Consider the following 15,551-nt stretch of genomic DNA (forward strand, 5'->3'; position numbering starts at 1 on the left):
TTAGATCTCGGCCGCAGAAGTTCCACATGATGTTGATTGGATGGGATTAATGTCTTATATATTTTATTGTTTTTATTGCTTATGTATTTCCTTGTTTTTATGATTTATTATGTTCCAGAAATGTATCTTGATAAATTAAAAGACAAACGATATAAGAAAATGGCAAACAAGACCTGGGCCCGTTTCACAAAACTTGTCATCAGTGACAAATGACAGTTTTTGTTATAAGCTACCGAAATCCTTGCTTCTGATTGGTTATCAGCAGATTTGTCAATGATTTTTGTCATTTGTCATTGAAAAAAGGCTTTGTGAAACGGGTCCCAGGCCTTGTTATAGAGCAATTTAGAAAAAGCAGTATTTTGTTTTTTAAAATGTTGTGTGACCTAGTAACGGATTGTCTGATTTTTGGTTAAGAGATATTCACTTGAAGCGAAGGTTGCATTCGGGTAAAATTGATGATTTGAGATCTTTCATATTGACTTTTAGGTCAGTTGGTTTTGGTATGATACACATTCTCCATAGACTATAAGCCAAGTTTGTCCTGAGAATTGTGGAATCACAAATGTTTCATGCACTTGATCAACTAGTTTGTTAAACAAAATTCTGACCCTAAATACTTGTACTTAGTGACCCATTGATACTGATCTATGTCCAGTTACTTTTCAGCAAGTGAAAAGGAAAGATAGACTAACAAAAAGGAATACCTACTTTTGCATGCCCTTTATAGTTTTATCATCAATATATCATGATCAAAAATCATCTTACTGTATAAGTTTTATATTCAAGTCAATTGACAGGCTGAGTATTTTATATAAGAAATCCCGCTTGCAGACCCCGATTATTTAAAGGGCAATCCACACTTTGTATCAAGTTCATTTGTTTGAAAGTAGAAGAATAAGAGAAACAGAATGCTAAATTTGTTATGAATGTCGAAATTTGCAGATTGGTCAGTTGAGTAGTGGTATGATGTAATTACTGACATTTGTCCCGTTCATCGGGTACAAAAATATCATAAAATTGTCTTTTTTCTTCTGTGTGCCTTCTCCCTTTGGACACATTTTAGGTCCTCTAGAAATAAAAAAATTCTCCCAATACATGCATTTTGAAAAATTGACATTTTAGTCATTTTTGTGATGAAACAAATTAAAAAGTTGTACGGCACTACGTGACAGGGGCATTACTGATTTAGCCAATTTTAAGTGGTAAATCGTTTTAGTGATTAAATTTTTTTTTCATAGCTTTCTTATTTTATCCTCCGATTTCATGCAAATTTTTACCAGTGTGCTCTTTTCATTTTTCTGCATCTTTTAGAGTAATTTTCTTTTTTAAGGTCAGATTTTCCTTCAAGAGCTTGTTTGGGTGGCATTATACCCAAGCCAAGAAGCCTTCCACAAGCAAGTCTGAGGAATACATGTTTCATTTCTTTCATGAGCAGATGTTCATATTAAGAAATAAACAAGGTAGTGTGGTACATCACTCTTTTCATTTGTGCAGGTTTTTATCTCAGCTAGATGGAGAGGGTTGTTGTCCTTTTGTCCTATGATGTTTGTAAATAATTTGTAAATATACTTTGTACTATAAATCAACAGAAATAAACCTGTTAAAAATAATATTTGAGATGTTTATGTCATAATTTATTAAATTTTGAGTTAGCCAAGATAGAATGATAGAAAAAATGATGGAAACAAATATCATTGGGGAGAGGAGGAGAGAGAACAGAGGCGAGGGGAGAGGGGAGGAGAGACGGAGATAGAGAATCGGAAAGAGAGAGAACAGGAGTAGATAGGAGAGATATTAAAGATAGGTGAGAGAGAAAGAGGGGGAGAGAGAACAGAGAAGAGGGGGTTGGAGGGAAAAGAGAAAGGAGGGGAGGAGAGACGGAGAAAGATAGGAGGGGGGGGGGGTAGGTAGAAGAGATAACAAAAGATAGGTGAGAGAGAAAGGGGAGAAAGATAGGTAACTAGAGAAAGAAGAAAAAAAAGTTTGTATCTGATCATTTATTTTTATTATGTGTATCAACAAAAGAAAAGAATGACAATCTTCATTTACATGTAACACATATGCTAGTTTACGCTTCAATTACATTTTTCTCCCTCTCTTTTCCTTCCTTAATGATTTACTTTCATTTGCCCTCCCTTTCCTCTATTCCCGTCTCCCCCTCCTGTTCCCTCTCATTCTCTCTTTTGCTCTTACTCTTTCGTCACTCTCACAAAACACAAATATAGTGAAACGGTAGCAAGGAAACCTTCGTAAAATCTCCCTTTTTTAGGTCTACCGGTACTAAGAAAAGCAAAAGGCTTGTGAAACAAAAATAACTTGTTTTTGAGTTGCATTTTTTCTTTAATTTCAAAGATGATAGAAAGACAATGAATCATGTAACTACGAAGCAATGAGCAATAAGATTCAACAAAAAAATAAAAATATGCTAAAAATTGTTCGAAAATTCCCTTTAAACAAACAACGATTATACAATATTTTCGAAGAAATGGAATTAAAACACTTATGATGATGTAAAAATCTTAAATCTACGAAGAATTAACACACAATTTTCAACAGTATACATTGTTCTTAAAAATTCTTAAATATGATACTTTCACTTAAAGTAAGGCTTAGAAATTACTGTTAACTTACAAGCTGGGTAAATATGTTTAAAATTTAAAACAGTTTTTTGTATGCACTTTATGGAATAGAAGTATACTTTGGTGTATAATGCACAGAGTTCCCAGAAACATTTTGAAATTGTTTTTCTGCTTTTATTCTTATGAGTAGATTTTCAATATGGAACCAACTATTCAAAGAACACTTGAAACTGGGAGTGAGTTACACCCCTCTTCTTTCTTTAAGAAAAAAATCTAAAACATCATTCAATTGATGAAACTCTGGATACATGTACTACTGAAACCCATACGAATAGATGGAAAGAAAATAATGTCCCTTTTTCAAGAATTGCAGAAAATCATAACGGTTCTTGAAACTCTGTGCACATTATAGAAAACACACGTTACACTCAAAAATACATATTCTTGTGACATATTAAAAAAAAATGAAAGATAAAAATGCCACTCAGTCAACTGGCACTTGTAAAATTCTTTGGTATGTTTAGCTGTTTCTGATCTTAGGTTCATAATAACTATACTCTCTGATTTTCATGCAATATTCTGATCATCAAAAAGCAACTTTTCTTTCCACTTTTCCTGCATATTCTGTTTACATTGAGGCTACCATAGTATATAGCTCCAAGTAGATATTGCATTGCAATGGAAAATAATACTTTGTGGCATATTGAGAGAGGGTACTCTTTTAGTGCCGTGTGCAAAGAATGGAAAACTCCTCTCGGACACAGCCAATCAGAAAGCACCTTTCAGCCTTGGCAGCTTTTCATGGAATGTAAGATAAGCTTTGGGATTGGTGGGTCTAACTCTGGCAATCAGCCAATCACGGTCCACCTTTACTCACTTGGTGGCTACACAGCTACTAGCATCTCACAAGCAATTCGATTGGCTAAGCCATAACCTGTCCAACTACAAACGACCAATCACGGCTCTCCACTCAAAGCCTTTGAGGCTATTTAGAATTGTCTGTTTTGTGCAGTGAATTTTGATTGGGTAACTAGCTATAATGCATTGAATGCTATGAAAATTTCCATGGCTTTTTATTACCAGCTAGTGATTATTTTTAAATTCTGATTTTGTTTTAACTCTGGCTAAAATTGCTGTACAAAAAGTACAAAAATAGAACCTGAGAAATATTCTCTCATTTTTCTGTCGTCTTTCGGGTGACGCATGTAGGTGGGATTCTGGCAACGGTATAAAATAAAACATATAAAAACGGTTCTTAGAACCATATGAAAAAAATAAACAATATTTCTTTTGACAATACGACCAGTTATAGGCCTATACTGTGTTATAAGTCCCTGGTCTTGGACAGTTCTTAAGAAAAATCTTAGCCAAAATTTACATCAATTTTCAGAACACGGCAAAATGAAAGAGAACATACGCAATATCATCATCAACAGATTGTGTCATTGCAAATGAAGACCAGGGATTTATAGAACATTGTGTGTTTAAAACTTCTCTGTAAATATACACATATATAAGCTCTTTTTTCTTAAAATACAACCTTAAAGTAAGATATATACTTAACATAATACATGTCCACGTGCGGGCACTGCAGGCTACACAAAAATGCACAAATTAATTTTCCTAAAATGATGAAAATGATGGAATATAACACATAAATTTCTACGATGAATAGTTTGCAAACTGGTGATTTTTTTTTGTTTTACTTTACATTTAAAAGTTTTAAAGTCCTACATTACATGGAATTAATTGATAAAGGGATTTCAACTTTGACTTTAAAATTATTCTGTTGCTGAAAAAGTAATCACTTTCTTTAATAGAGGAAGTCAATGGGTTATAAACAAATGGTCAGACTTCATTGATTTTGGGCTGAATTCATCACATTTCAACATTATTAAAGGGCTGCAACAGGAGGATATTACTATCTGCTGATAGTGAAAATGGCATTAACTACCACATCAAAATAATGGCTTTTTTTTTAGCTGTCAACATAATGATTTGAGTTAGGTACTTGCCAGATAGGGTATCTAAAACCATGTAGCAGGGATTTGTAGTTTTTTCTTTCTGTCTGCAAACTAGCTTTCTCTTCATTATGCATCAGAACATCCCACATCAGATTGTAAACATATAACAAATTCTTTTCTGTTCAAACTCAAGTCAAGGAGATATTGCAAAACCTGAAATAAAATTCTTAATTGCAATACACAGGGACGGCATGCCGATGTTTAAGGAAATCTATATCCAACACACTACATAAAACCTCCTCAAATGGACGTTGCATAATAATGAACTGTCCGGTGCTAATTTAGATCTCTTCTGAAATAGGTTTTCAAATAATGCCGAGCATACTTTGGCAGCCGAAAGCTGATTTCAAATCTGAATACAAAAACTGTCCAACTTGAATACAAAAGGGCATACAGAGGCATCTTTACTCCCAAGTTGATGAAGAGTTGTGGCGAGTACTGTATCAAACACACACAGTGTACATTTTTGGCAAATATCAAACCCGTTACGCATAGACACACTAGTGCTACCAGAGTTACATGGGAAAACACCAAACCATTGTTTGATAAACTCAATCTGTTGCCATTTTGAAGTACCATAAACAAAAACAAAATTGGTCTTTTCTCAACTCTCTGCTCTGGACAATTGCTGTGCTAATTAATGCAAAGTTTTTTTTAAACACATTGTTTAATACAATAAGGCAGTAACAAAGTCCTTTTTTACTCATATGATATGGCACGTATATTTCATTAAAGGCACTTAATAACATGAATAAATAGATTCTGCTATTACTTTAATATTGGGTCTTGAAAATTCATACCAAACTTTTCAACCTTAAATTAATCTTCATTTACACTGAATTCATCCTAAATTTTGTCCAATTTCTTCTGTCTTTACGAAAGGCAAGAGTAAACAACAACAAAACTTTAAAATACTTTCAATTTTTCTAAAGTATCTCCAGGGAATGATTTTTTATTAGCGGAGGGTCAAATGGTTTACTTGCGACTTAAACTGGATATTTAATGATTTAACTTCAAAAACACAGAATTATGCTGTGAAAGATCTATCAATAAATTTGGGCTATGGGCAAAACACTGGAACATTAATACAGATGACAATGAGTGCGATATATGTACATCAATGAATTTTCTTTAAAATCTAAGTTGTTCAATTCGTTCAACAAATTGAAAACTTGGCTTAAGTAGAATGAAGAATTAAAGGAATGATAAAATATGACTTAGGACTACATCGGAACTACATTAGGACTACATTAAAAGTACATCGGAACTCTATCTACATGATGATAAAACCTTAGCTGCTCAATTTCCAGATAAAACACAAACACCTGAAATTGCTCTCTCATTAAAACCGCAATAAAACTTGTGAAATTCACCTCATTGATGCTTTCTAACTTTTAAAAATCAACACAGAACTGTACTATTAAACAGGTAAAAACTCCCAAATTGGTGCAAGTTGGGATTGTTTTTCAGTTTTGGAAACATTTTCAATTGGTTTTTGTTAAATAGAGAAAAATAGGGTTAATCAAACATGTTTATTAAATAACACCAAAAATAATTTGTTTACACATCTCTTTTTTTAGTTCATTCTTTTTCTAACCTGCTTTATCCAAGTGCAACTTATTCAACTGAAACAAGATAAATGTGTTATCATGGGCTTTTCAAGTGTTCTCACAGTTTTATGCTTCATGCATTTCATAAAAATAAGCAAATAGAAGGTATAGCTTTCATCTGCATTACACCATGATCTGAAGTCTAAATACATAAAGCAAATGATGAAAATATAATTGCAAGCAAATGTCCAGAAGGTGATCTCAGATGAATAATCTATTTTATCATCCATGAAATGTTAAACAATATATCATTTTCTGTTTAAATGAACCAAACAAAACAAAAATTGGCTTTTCTTCAATCAATTTTAGCAAAAGAGTATTTTAGTTTAACTGTCTTAAACAGATTGCCATGACCCGCTTGATTGTGTTCGGCAAAAGGGGGCAAAAGGGCGTAAATGCGATAGAAAGAAAACAACTGTTTTTAAACCAATCCAAGTTGTGCATAACTATAGATGTAACACTTTCTATTGTCAAATAGACAATGTTGTGACTTGTTGTGCTTTAACAGGCAAAAGTACACATGTGCGATATATTTAAAAACCTAAACTTATCCTTTTTCATGGGTCTTTAACCTATACAAAGTACACATGTGCGATATATTTAAAAACCTAAACTTATCCTTTTTCATGGGTCTTTAACCTATAAACTTTCACTTCACGCTGACTCACAAGGGGATATTTTGGGAAAGGGGAACACACTTCTAACTCGAAGAAGCTCGGGTTATATAGAAACAATCTGAACAAATATCTGTCATTTTGAAAGACACAGATTTCTCTAAACAGCTTGAAAGACAACTCAGAAAGACAGATTATCACAAAAAGCATTTTATCTGATATTTTTTGGCACAATATCACAAAAAAAGGAAAATGTCACTGTAGGAATGTCACTCATGGCAATAGAATGCCTGAACATTCACAAAATAGTAAAGATATGAACACCTTTTTTAGTTATAATAAGACTGCTAATAGTGTGTACTAAAGCAGGTTTACGGAAACAAGTTGTTGGTTTAGAAACCAATTTTTTTTTTAGGTATGAGCAATATTCCGAACAAAACTAATCAAAAGATTTCTCCCCCATATTGCTGAATGTAAATGTTTAGTTTTTGCCCTTTTTCATGCTTATGTTCAAAGACTTTTTGCCTAGGCAATGTGAGTTGTAAATGAAACTTGTTTGAAGAAAAAAAAATCATTAAGTTGATAAAAATCATAAACTCTATCTAAACATAAAAATTTAATGAAAATAGCTAAAACTCAAACTTTTGATATATAAATCGTAAACTCAATATCTAAACACAAAAGTTTTATCTTGAAATATCTATGAGAAAGATTATACAACACACAACAACATAAAGGAAAATGTCGAGAAATCACGAAACATCAGTCGATCGAAAAAAATTGGAAAAGATAGGGATAGTCAGGTGCGTAGTAGTACGTCAGGGGATGAATTAGCAGCGTGGTTTGGTCCCTCATCCTTGGTAGACCTGCTGGTAGATGTCCCCTGCTCCATGAGTGTAACCTCCCTGTTGGTGGTAGCCTGACTGGTAGGGGTGAGGGGAGGAGCTGTTGTGGGCATCACCACCTGGAGGAAGAAATAGGGGTGTGTAAGTCGATTAGATCTGGAGGGAAGCAATTGAGTGTTTAAAATGAAAGCAAGCCACAACTTCCTTGCATGTTCCATAAAGCAACAGCCATCTCCTATTAAAGTCCCACTGCACTACTTATAGCTACTAGCGCCCTCTATATACCAAATAATGCCTAATCGGAGCCTGTTGGTCCCACATGATCCCCTCTTTGTTATGTTGATTGAGAGCTGATTTGATGAGATAACCACCTGTCAGTGACCTTGCAGGGAGGTCTATTCCCCTCATGCCAAACTAGTGCAGACAGGCTTTAAGTTACAACCATAGTCTGATCTGTTTGGAGCCAGAAGGGTGTTAACTCATATACTTTCACACAGAGTTAAGACCCATCTAACTCTGAGAGGACAATATATTCTCCTTAAAGCCATATGGCATCAACTATGTACGTTGACCCGACATTTGCTCTGGGCTGTATTTTGTGAAATATATAAAGTTAATGACTACATTTTTCAAACCCCTAGTAAAATTGACGGTTTTGGTGTTTTCCATAACTCAAGAATGAAAGGTGGGCTGGTTACATGAGGGCCATAGTTAAATACTTTTCGATGTAAGCTTAAATGTGTCACGTTCTCAAGAAAGTCAAATCAGTTTGTGGTCTGGGGTTGTGTTGAAGAGTAGAAAATGAGGAATGGTTGAAAGATAAACTTAGATGTGAGTTAATATTAGTATGAGAAAATGTTGCTATAAAATCTAAAGAACTAGTCTTCTCATCGATGGCAAAGCAAACAATACCCGGTATGTTTATATTATAAATAAGACCGATGGGAACCAAATTTCTGCATTATTATCTGGATAATAAAACTTAAATCTTGAGAAATTCTGTGCCAGAGAATGTACATGAAAGGTAAAATCATTTTTGCGGTACATGCAAGCTACTTTAAAAAGATACCAAAGCAATCTGTACTAATAAAAACAAATCACATCGTGAATGTAAAATGTTCTTATCAATACAAAAAGAGAAAAGAGCAATGGAATCATTTCTACTAGAATAAAGAAGTTGAGAGAAATGTATTCCCATTTGTACTACATTAACAACTACAAATCATGAAATACTATTTTTTTAAATAAACAAAGAAAAAGAAAGCAAACCCCTAAAATGAAATGTACATGTAGCATTCAAAAGTACTGTACATGTATATAAGAAACAAAAGCATAGGAATATGTCATCTGTATAATATAAGGGGCACAAAAGATCTTGAAACATCTACTACAGAGCTTGATAAACTAAACAGAAACAAAATGAAATGTAGCATTGAAGAATATTATAAGAAAAGATAGCAATGAAATGTTCTTTCTACAGAGAATAGGGGTGAAAAATTGAATTCAAGCTGCACTAATACAGATGAAGAAAAACTGACTAAAATTAAATTCACCCCTACAATAAAAATGTAGCATTCCAATATATCATGAGAGAAGATAGCAATGGAATCTCCCATTTGCATAGAATAGGGGAGAAAAATGAATTCCTACCTGCACTAACTACAACAGAGCTAGAATATGGGTGGACTAACAAAACACTAATCACACCCCTAAAATGAAATGTAGCATTCCAATATATCATGAAAGAAGATAGAAATGGAATCTCCCATTTGCATAGAATAGGGGAGAAAGGTGAATTTCTACCTGCACTAAATACTATAGAGCTCGATGTACTAAACACACATCACACCCCTAAAATGAAATGTAGCATTCCAATATATATCATGAGAGAAGATAGCAATGGAATCTCCCATTCGCATGGAATAGGGGAGAAAAGTGAATTCCTACCTGCACTAACTACAACAGAGCTAGATGGGTAAGAGCTATGATGTGAGCCAATTTGATGATGGTGATGGATGGAGGCGGGGTATGGAGAGGGTGAATGGGAGGGGCTTCCCTGCACAGGACTGTCTGATTGGCTCTCGTCACCTAGATATGCAAATGAGGAAGCAAAGCAATGGAAAGGAAGCGAGTGTCCGTGTATACGTGTAAAGAAGCATGATATTTATACCTAAGCCACACTGCCGAATCAACTCAAGCCGGGTTCATGTCATTTTTGTTTGATCTGGGACCCATTTCACAAAGCCTTTTTCCAATGACAAAATCTGCTGATAACCAATCAGAAGAAAGGATTTCACTAACTTATAAGAAAAACTGTCATTTGTCACTGACGACAAGTTTTGTGAAATGGCGCCCTGGTGTCGATCTTGCTGTGTGACCTAGGTATATAATTAGCGCAGCAGAGATAAATAGTATTAAGATGAAGGTGAAAAAGAAAAAAAGGTATGTGGCAAGAAAAAAGATCTTAAAAAGCTGATATCTGAAATTTAAACAGAAAACAAGAAAACTGAATAAAAGAAAAGAAAAGACAAGAAGAAAGAAAAAAAGGGAAAGAAAAAGAAAAGAAAGCATATAAATCCATATTTTTTTAACCCCAGTGCCCGATTACCGTTTTTATTGAAACTGAAGTTAATCCTGTATACATGTATATGAGCTGTATTTCCATTAGATATTCTTCAAACATAACGTTAGAAATGGCAGGAAATGAAAAATTATAAACTTTTGGTCTACAACCAAAGTATGAAGCAAAGAAGATAGGGATAAAAAATGAATGAAAGCAAAGGTAAATTATGAAATTGGTAAATGGTAAATTGGCGAAAGCAGCTAACGAAGGTAATATATTAGCACTTTGTAATGTACATTACATGAGAAAGAATGGTTTACATACAGGAACATAACAATCGATTATCATGGCTACAATAAAAGTATATGGATTACAAGAATGAAAAGGAGATTGATTCAATAAAAAATGACAAAAGACTACGATTTACTACTTTACTACGTTAACTTTCCTGTGATTCTAACAATCTATATGGGTTTAAGCTTTTCTGTGATTTTTTTTTTCTTCGGGTGGGGGGGGGGGGGGGGGAGGGATTGTTATTCCAGCTTGCATCAGAAATTACACTGAATAATATCTCAGATTTGCATGTTATATTCTTTACATGAATATGTGTCGCCATGAAACAAATTTACTTTGCAATTTAAAATGGATTAAAAAGCGCATGGTGAAATGACATGATCGTGAACATAATTTCTATCAGTTATTATTCACTGAATTTGCATTAGATACATGTGCTACATGTTTTCTAGGAGGGGGCGAGTGAGGGCGAGGGGGTGGGGGATATTTGGATGAATGACAAAACGTGTCTTACATTGATTGCATTGCCTATGGCCCTCTCTATTACAGCTCACCTATAGTATGCACGCAATGTAAGACAATAGAAACAACGCAATCGGTATTGGAATTCATGATGCCATTTTACACAAAATGTACTACTGTAAGAATGTGCTATTTCACATGAATGCCTTTGGTTTAACATATGAACAGCATTGTAGGTTTTGTTCCTTACAACTGCACACTATGAACATTTTAATGACCTAGCTTGTTTGTTTTTCGTTTAAAAATGACAGTATAGAAACAATCACAATACAATCATATCTGTATATAAAGGACACTAGAAACAGACCCGAAAAGCAGTCTTTATTATGAGCAGAGAGAGTTTTTATATACAAGGTACATACATGTATGTATAGGTTTTAATGGCGAACACTTTTCAAGGGGGAGAAGCCTTTTTCTTCCAATGAATGGTCTTTTCATTGAGGTGGTTGCTAAAGCAGATTTGATTGTATAATCATTAAAATGTATCCCCCCCCCCCATCCCCCCCAAAAAAATGAATAAATAAATTTGGAAAAATCTATGTACCCCACATAATCTACATAATGTTCTAAACAACTTTAGGAGCAACAAATACAATCCAACTTTTGCCTTTTGTTGTAAGCAAACGTGATCATCTGCTGAGAGCCTGGAAGGCGCTAACCCATTGCCCCAAGGGAACCGGGTTACCCTGTGTTAAGTCTACGGGGTTAAGAGAAGTAGTAGGGTAGTAGTACCAGAACACAGAGTTAGCAACCTTCTGGCTCTCAACGGATGACTTTAGAACCGGATGGAGCGACGTACGTGTACCTCTTACCATCGACTGGAACCCCGAGGGAAGCCAGCAGGCACTCAGCGGCGAAGTTCTTGGCCTGGTCCGGGGTCTGGCAAAGCTTCTGGGGCGTGAGGCCATCGGGATAGTTGGCTGATAGACCTGGGACAGTCACCTAAAGAAGAGAGAGGGGAGGAACGTAGAGAAGTTGGTTAAACTAGTGCCATTGATGATGAGACGGTCATAGAAGAGCATACTCATGGGAAGGGAGGTTTATTTATTTATTGGTAGTAAGGTTCTTGGCCTGGACAGGCGTCTGGCAAGACTTCCGAGGTGTAGTGTAGGCCAGCGGGATAGTTGGCCGTTAGACCTGGAACAGTCATCTAAAGCAGAGAGGAGAGGAACATGCACATGGAAAAGTTGGTGAATTCATTGTCACCTTTGATAAGATGATCTAGAAGCTAGAGCATACACATATACGATTAATTGATTGAATGATAGCTCAATTCTTTGCCTGGTTGCGGGCCTGGCAAGACTTCTGGAGTGTGAGGCCATCGGGGTAGTTAGCCACAAGACATGGTAATGTCACACATGTGCACTCATAACCGTTTCGTCAAAGCGATTATGATTGCACATGTGCAAAGCGGGCTCTCAATAGGTCTCTTCCCGAGATACACAAATGGAAATTATTAGTCTCACCTTATAGATGAAGAGCTGGACATCACTGTTGGTACGATGAGAGAGGAGGGTGAAACTGGGTGGGCCCCACTGGTTCTTATTGCACAGCTCCTCCAGGACCTAAAAACATCAATCAGAACGTTATACCTGGTAAACACCACTATCATCAGTCTCGACTGAACACCTAAAAACATCAATCAGAACATTATAGCAGGGGGGTGTTTCACAAAGATTCAAAGTCGAACTTAACTCTAAGTTGGACTTAAACATTATGGAGAGCCATTTGTAGCCTTGGAATAAAAATATATTCAAAAGCTAAAAATCAATTATTTTTGACTTTTCGAAAATTCCACATCAAGAAAATGAAATCTCCTTGATAATAGAAAATTTAAATGATTTGAATCTGCATTTTATGGCTTCTAAAATAACTTTTTCAAAATATTTTCAAAGAGGCTAACAGCTTTCCATAATTGTTAAGTCCAACTTGAAGTTCAAATAAACCCCCCAGTAAACACCGACTATCTTCAGTCTCAACAGAACACCAAGATTGATTGAATCGCTGACTGATTTATGATTGCTTTCAGTTTTATGTACACAGGGTAGTCTCATTTCAAGTCCATATCTGGATCTGCTCTTCCAGAGCCCTGGGGGGGGGGGGGGGGGGTGTTTCACAAAACTTGTCAACAGTGACAAATGACAGTTCTTGTTATAAGCTAGCAAAATTCTTGCCATTGATTGGTTATCACTAATTGTTGTCATTTGTCATTGAAAAAAAGGGCTTTGTGAAACACCGCCCCCCTCCTGCATTCACATAAAACTGCAAAATACATATTTAGCTTCCTTGACAACACTTTAAACAACAAATTGTGACTATGGACTCCTTAAAGCAACTGGTACACAGGACATGACATTGATCTACAGTAGATGTGAAAACACTCATTCCTTCAGTTTGGGGTTTAAAACGCCATTCTACGTACAACAAAACGTTCAAACTAAAACTACATTGCAGTCAGGTGATATGCATGAAAACATCAATTGATTAATTGCAACCATGGCGCTTTATATGCATTTAGAATATAAAAGCGCTTTAAAATAGAGACATCATTGATGTATAAAGAGCTATATAAAAGCAGAATATATAGTAGTGTTTGTACTAAGTTTTTTTTTCCTTCAATAAACTGGGCAGGATGGAGTGAAGAAAATGTTTAGATATTTCAAAAATGGTATAGGTACTTTATCTCTACAAGAGCATTTGCATGTAGGGTATATCAGATTTGCCAAGAAAAAATGTCAGACCCGAACAACAATCTCTTCAATATGAAAAATTACTGGTGATAATGACTTGAGTTAAAACGAGGAAAGAGTTAGTTGTTGAAAAAGATAAATGAATGAATAATGAAAGAGATGACAAAATTAATAAGCTAAAACATGATGAAGGCTAGAGGGATGAGGAAGGTCTGAAAGAAAAAATGTGAATACATTAATGAGAGTTGAGACATGATATCAGACAATACTGGTGATAATGGTATACTATATGTTGAACAAAAGGAAACGGTATGTTGTTGAATAAGTAAATAAATGGATATTAAAAAAGAAATGACAAAATTCATAAGCCGAAACATGATGACGAGGGATGATGAAAGTCTGAAAGAAAAGTTGTGAATAAATTAATGAGAGCTGAGACATATTAGGCACTAGTGATGATAATGTTGTATGTACGTAAGGTTAAAAAAGAGGAAACAGTCTATTGATAAAAAAACAGTAAATGAATGGATAACGAAAGAGATGATGAAATTCATATTAAAGCTGAAACGTGATGAAGAGAGATGAGGAAGGTCTGAAAGAAAAGTTGTGAATACATAACTGAGTTGAGACATGACATCAGGCACTACGATGAGGAGTGGAATAAAATGTTGTAATAGTGATATGAATGTTTCTTTATAAGGTAATCACAAGAATAGCATACACATTTACAGTTTGAACAGCACACAATGAGTGACTTTACAATGGTAAGGTTTCAACCACACATGTTAGTATACCTGAATGTTATTTTTCTCTGGTTTAAGAGTTACTGGGTTGGTTGGGGTCAATTCCATTCCGGGTAGGAGGTCGAACAGGCGGGGCTGGAGCGGAGGGACAGTTAGAGGAACAAATTTAAACAAAGAAAAAGAAATACCAGAAAATTATTAGTAAAATTCAAATGTTATCTTCATATAAATACCTAGTGAAAATATCCATTATTTGAAAATATGATGGAAAGTGCAAAAGAACATGGGAACAAACACCAATGCCTACTAAAAATATCTTCCACTATTAGCTTCCAAATTATTTTGAGATAAATGACATACACTCCGACATGGGTGAAGAAGAGTACTTTTATATCAGACTTAAACAGGAAGCCAGTCATTACATATTAGCATTATAATATACTGATCAGTGAACATAGCAAACCAACAATTTTCCCCAAAATTTGTTTAGACTGAATGAAGGATAAAAGGACGTTAGTCTAATATTAGCCGACCTTCAAAGACATAAGAACCCATACAAAAACACTTTTGCAAAATAATATTGTTAGTTAAGATTTTGAACAAATCAAATGAATTTGATTATCAGTTTTAGGAAGCAAACACTTTAAATGAAACAAGAATTCTGCATGTTCCGACCGTAGTAGAAACAAAATCTTTTAAGAGGGGGGGGGGGGGGCAGGTATTAGCTTCAGATGAAGCATTAGGTTATTTAATGCGGAAAAAGATGCGTCCAAAACGCAAAAGGCGCAATTATTAATTATATTTGTGAAATCAAAGTTGTTTTGATAATGAAGTTATATCTAAGAGGCAGGTATCACTAACCGCAGACTGCCAGGGGGGGGGGGGGGGGGGGGGGGGGGGGGGTTAATGCACTTTTGCTTTTCAGGTCAACAAACTTTGAATTTAGGTAGCTAAGCGAAAATACATGTACGGGGCTTAACTTTGCCTAAAATGTCATTCAGATTTGTGAAAACAACTTTGATTTCACAAATAATAAGTTAGATAAGGCTTTGTTAGTTCTCGATGGT

At 35.1% G+C, this 15,551-nt stretch overlaps 1 protein-coding gene across 6 annotated transcripts in view; it reads right to left on the bottom strand.

The window, feature by feature from the left end:
* Positions 1-2,432: 2,432 nt before the first annotated feature.
* Positions 2,433-15,551, bottom strand: part of LOC115918511 (APOBEC1 complementation factor-like) — a 29,395-nt gene continuing 16,276 nt past the window's right edge. The window contains exons 5-10 of one of the 6 annotated variants that reach the window (XR_004063439.1): positions 14,536-14,619; positions 12,518-12,616; positions 11,864-11,993; positions 9,620-9,760; positions 6,853-7,791; positions 2,433-6,785 (exon numbers count right to left, since the gene is read on the bottom strand). Coding sequence is in view for 5 of the 6 variants with exons in the window: in XM_030981281.1 (XP_030837141.1) it covers positions 7,679-7,791; positions 9,620-9,760; positions 11,864-11,993; positions 12,518-12,616; positions 14,536-14,619 (567 nt within the window). In the remaining variant the exon portion in view is untranslated. Of the gene's footprint in view, positions 7,792-9,619; positions 9,761-11,043; positions 11,084-11,856; positions 11,994-12,517; positions 12,617-14,535; positions 14,620-15,551 lie in introns of all 6 variants that reach the window. The other 5 variants (XM_030981281.1, XM_030981301.1, XM_030981307.1 and 2 more) reach the window with 5 other exon arrangements.

Source organism: Strongylocentrotus purpuratus, unplaced genomic scaffold, assembly GCF_000002235.5.
Source record: "Strongylocentrotus purpuratus isolate Spur 01 unplaced genomic scaffold, Spur_5.0 spur5_contig_821, whole genome shotgun sequence".
Taxonomy (NCBI): domain Eukaryota; kingdom Metazoa; phylum Echinodermata; class Echinoidea; order Camarodonta; family Strongylocentrotidae; genus Strongylocentrotus; species Strongylocentrotus purpuratus.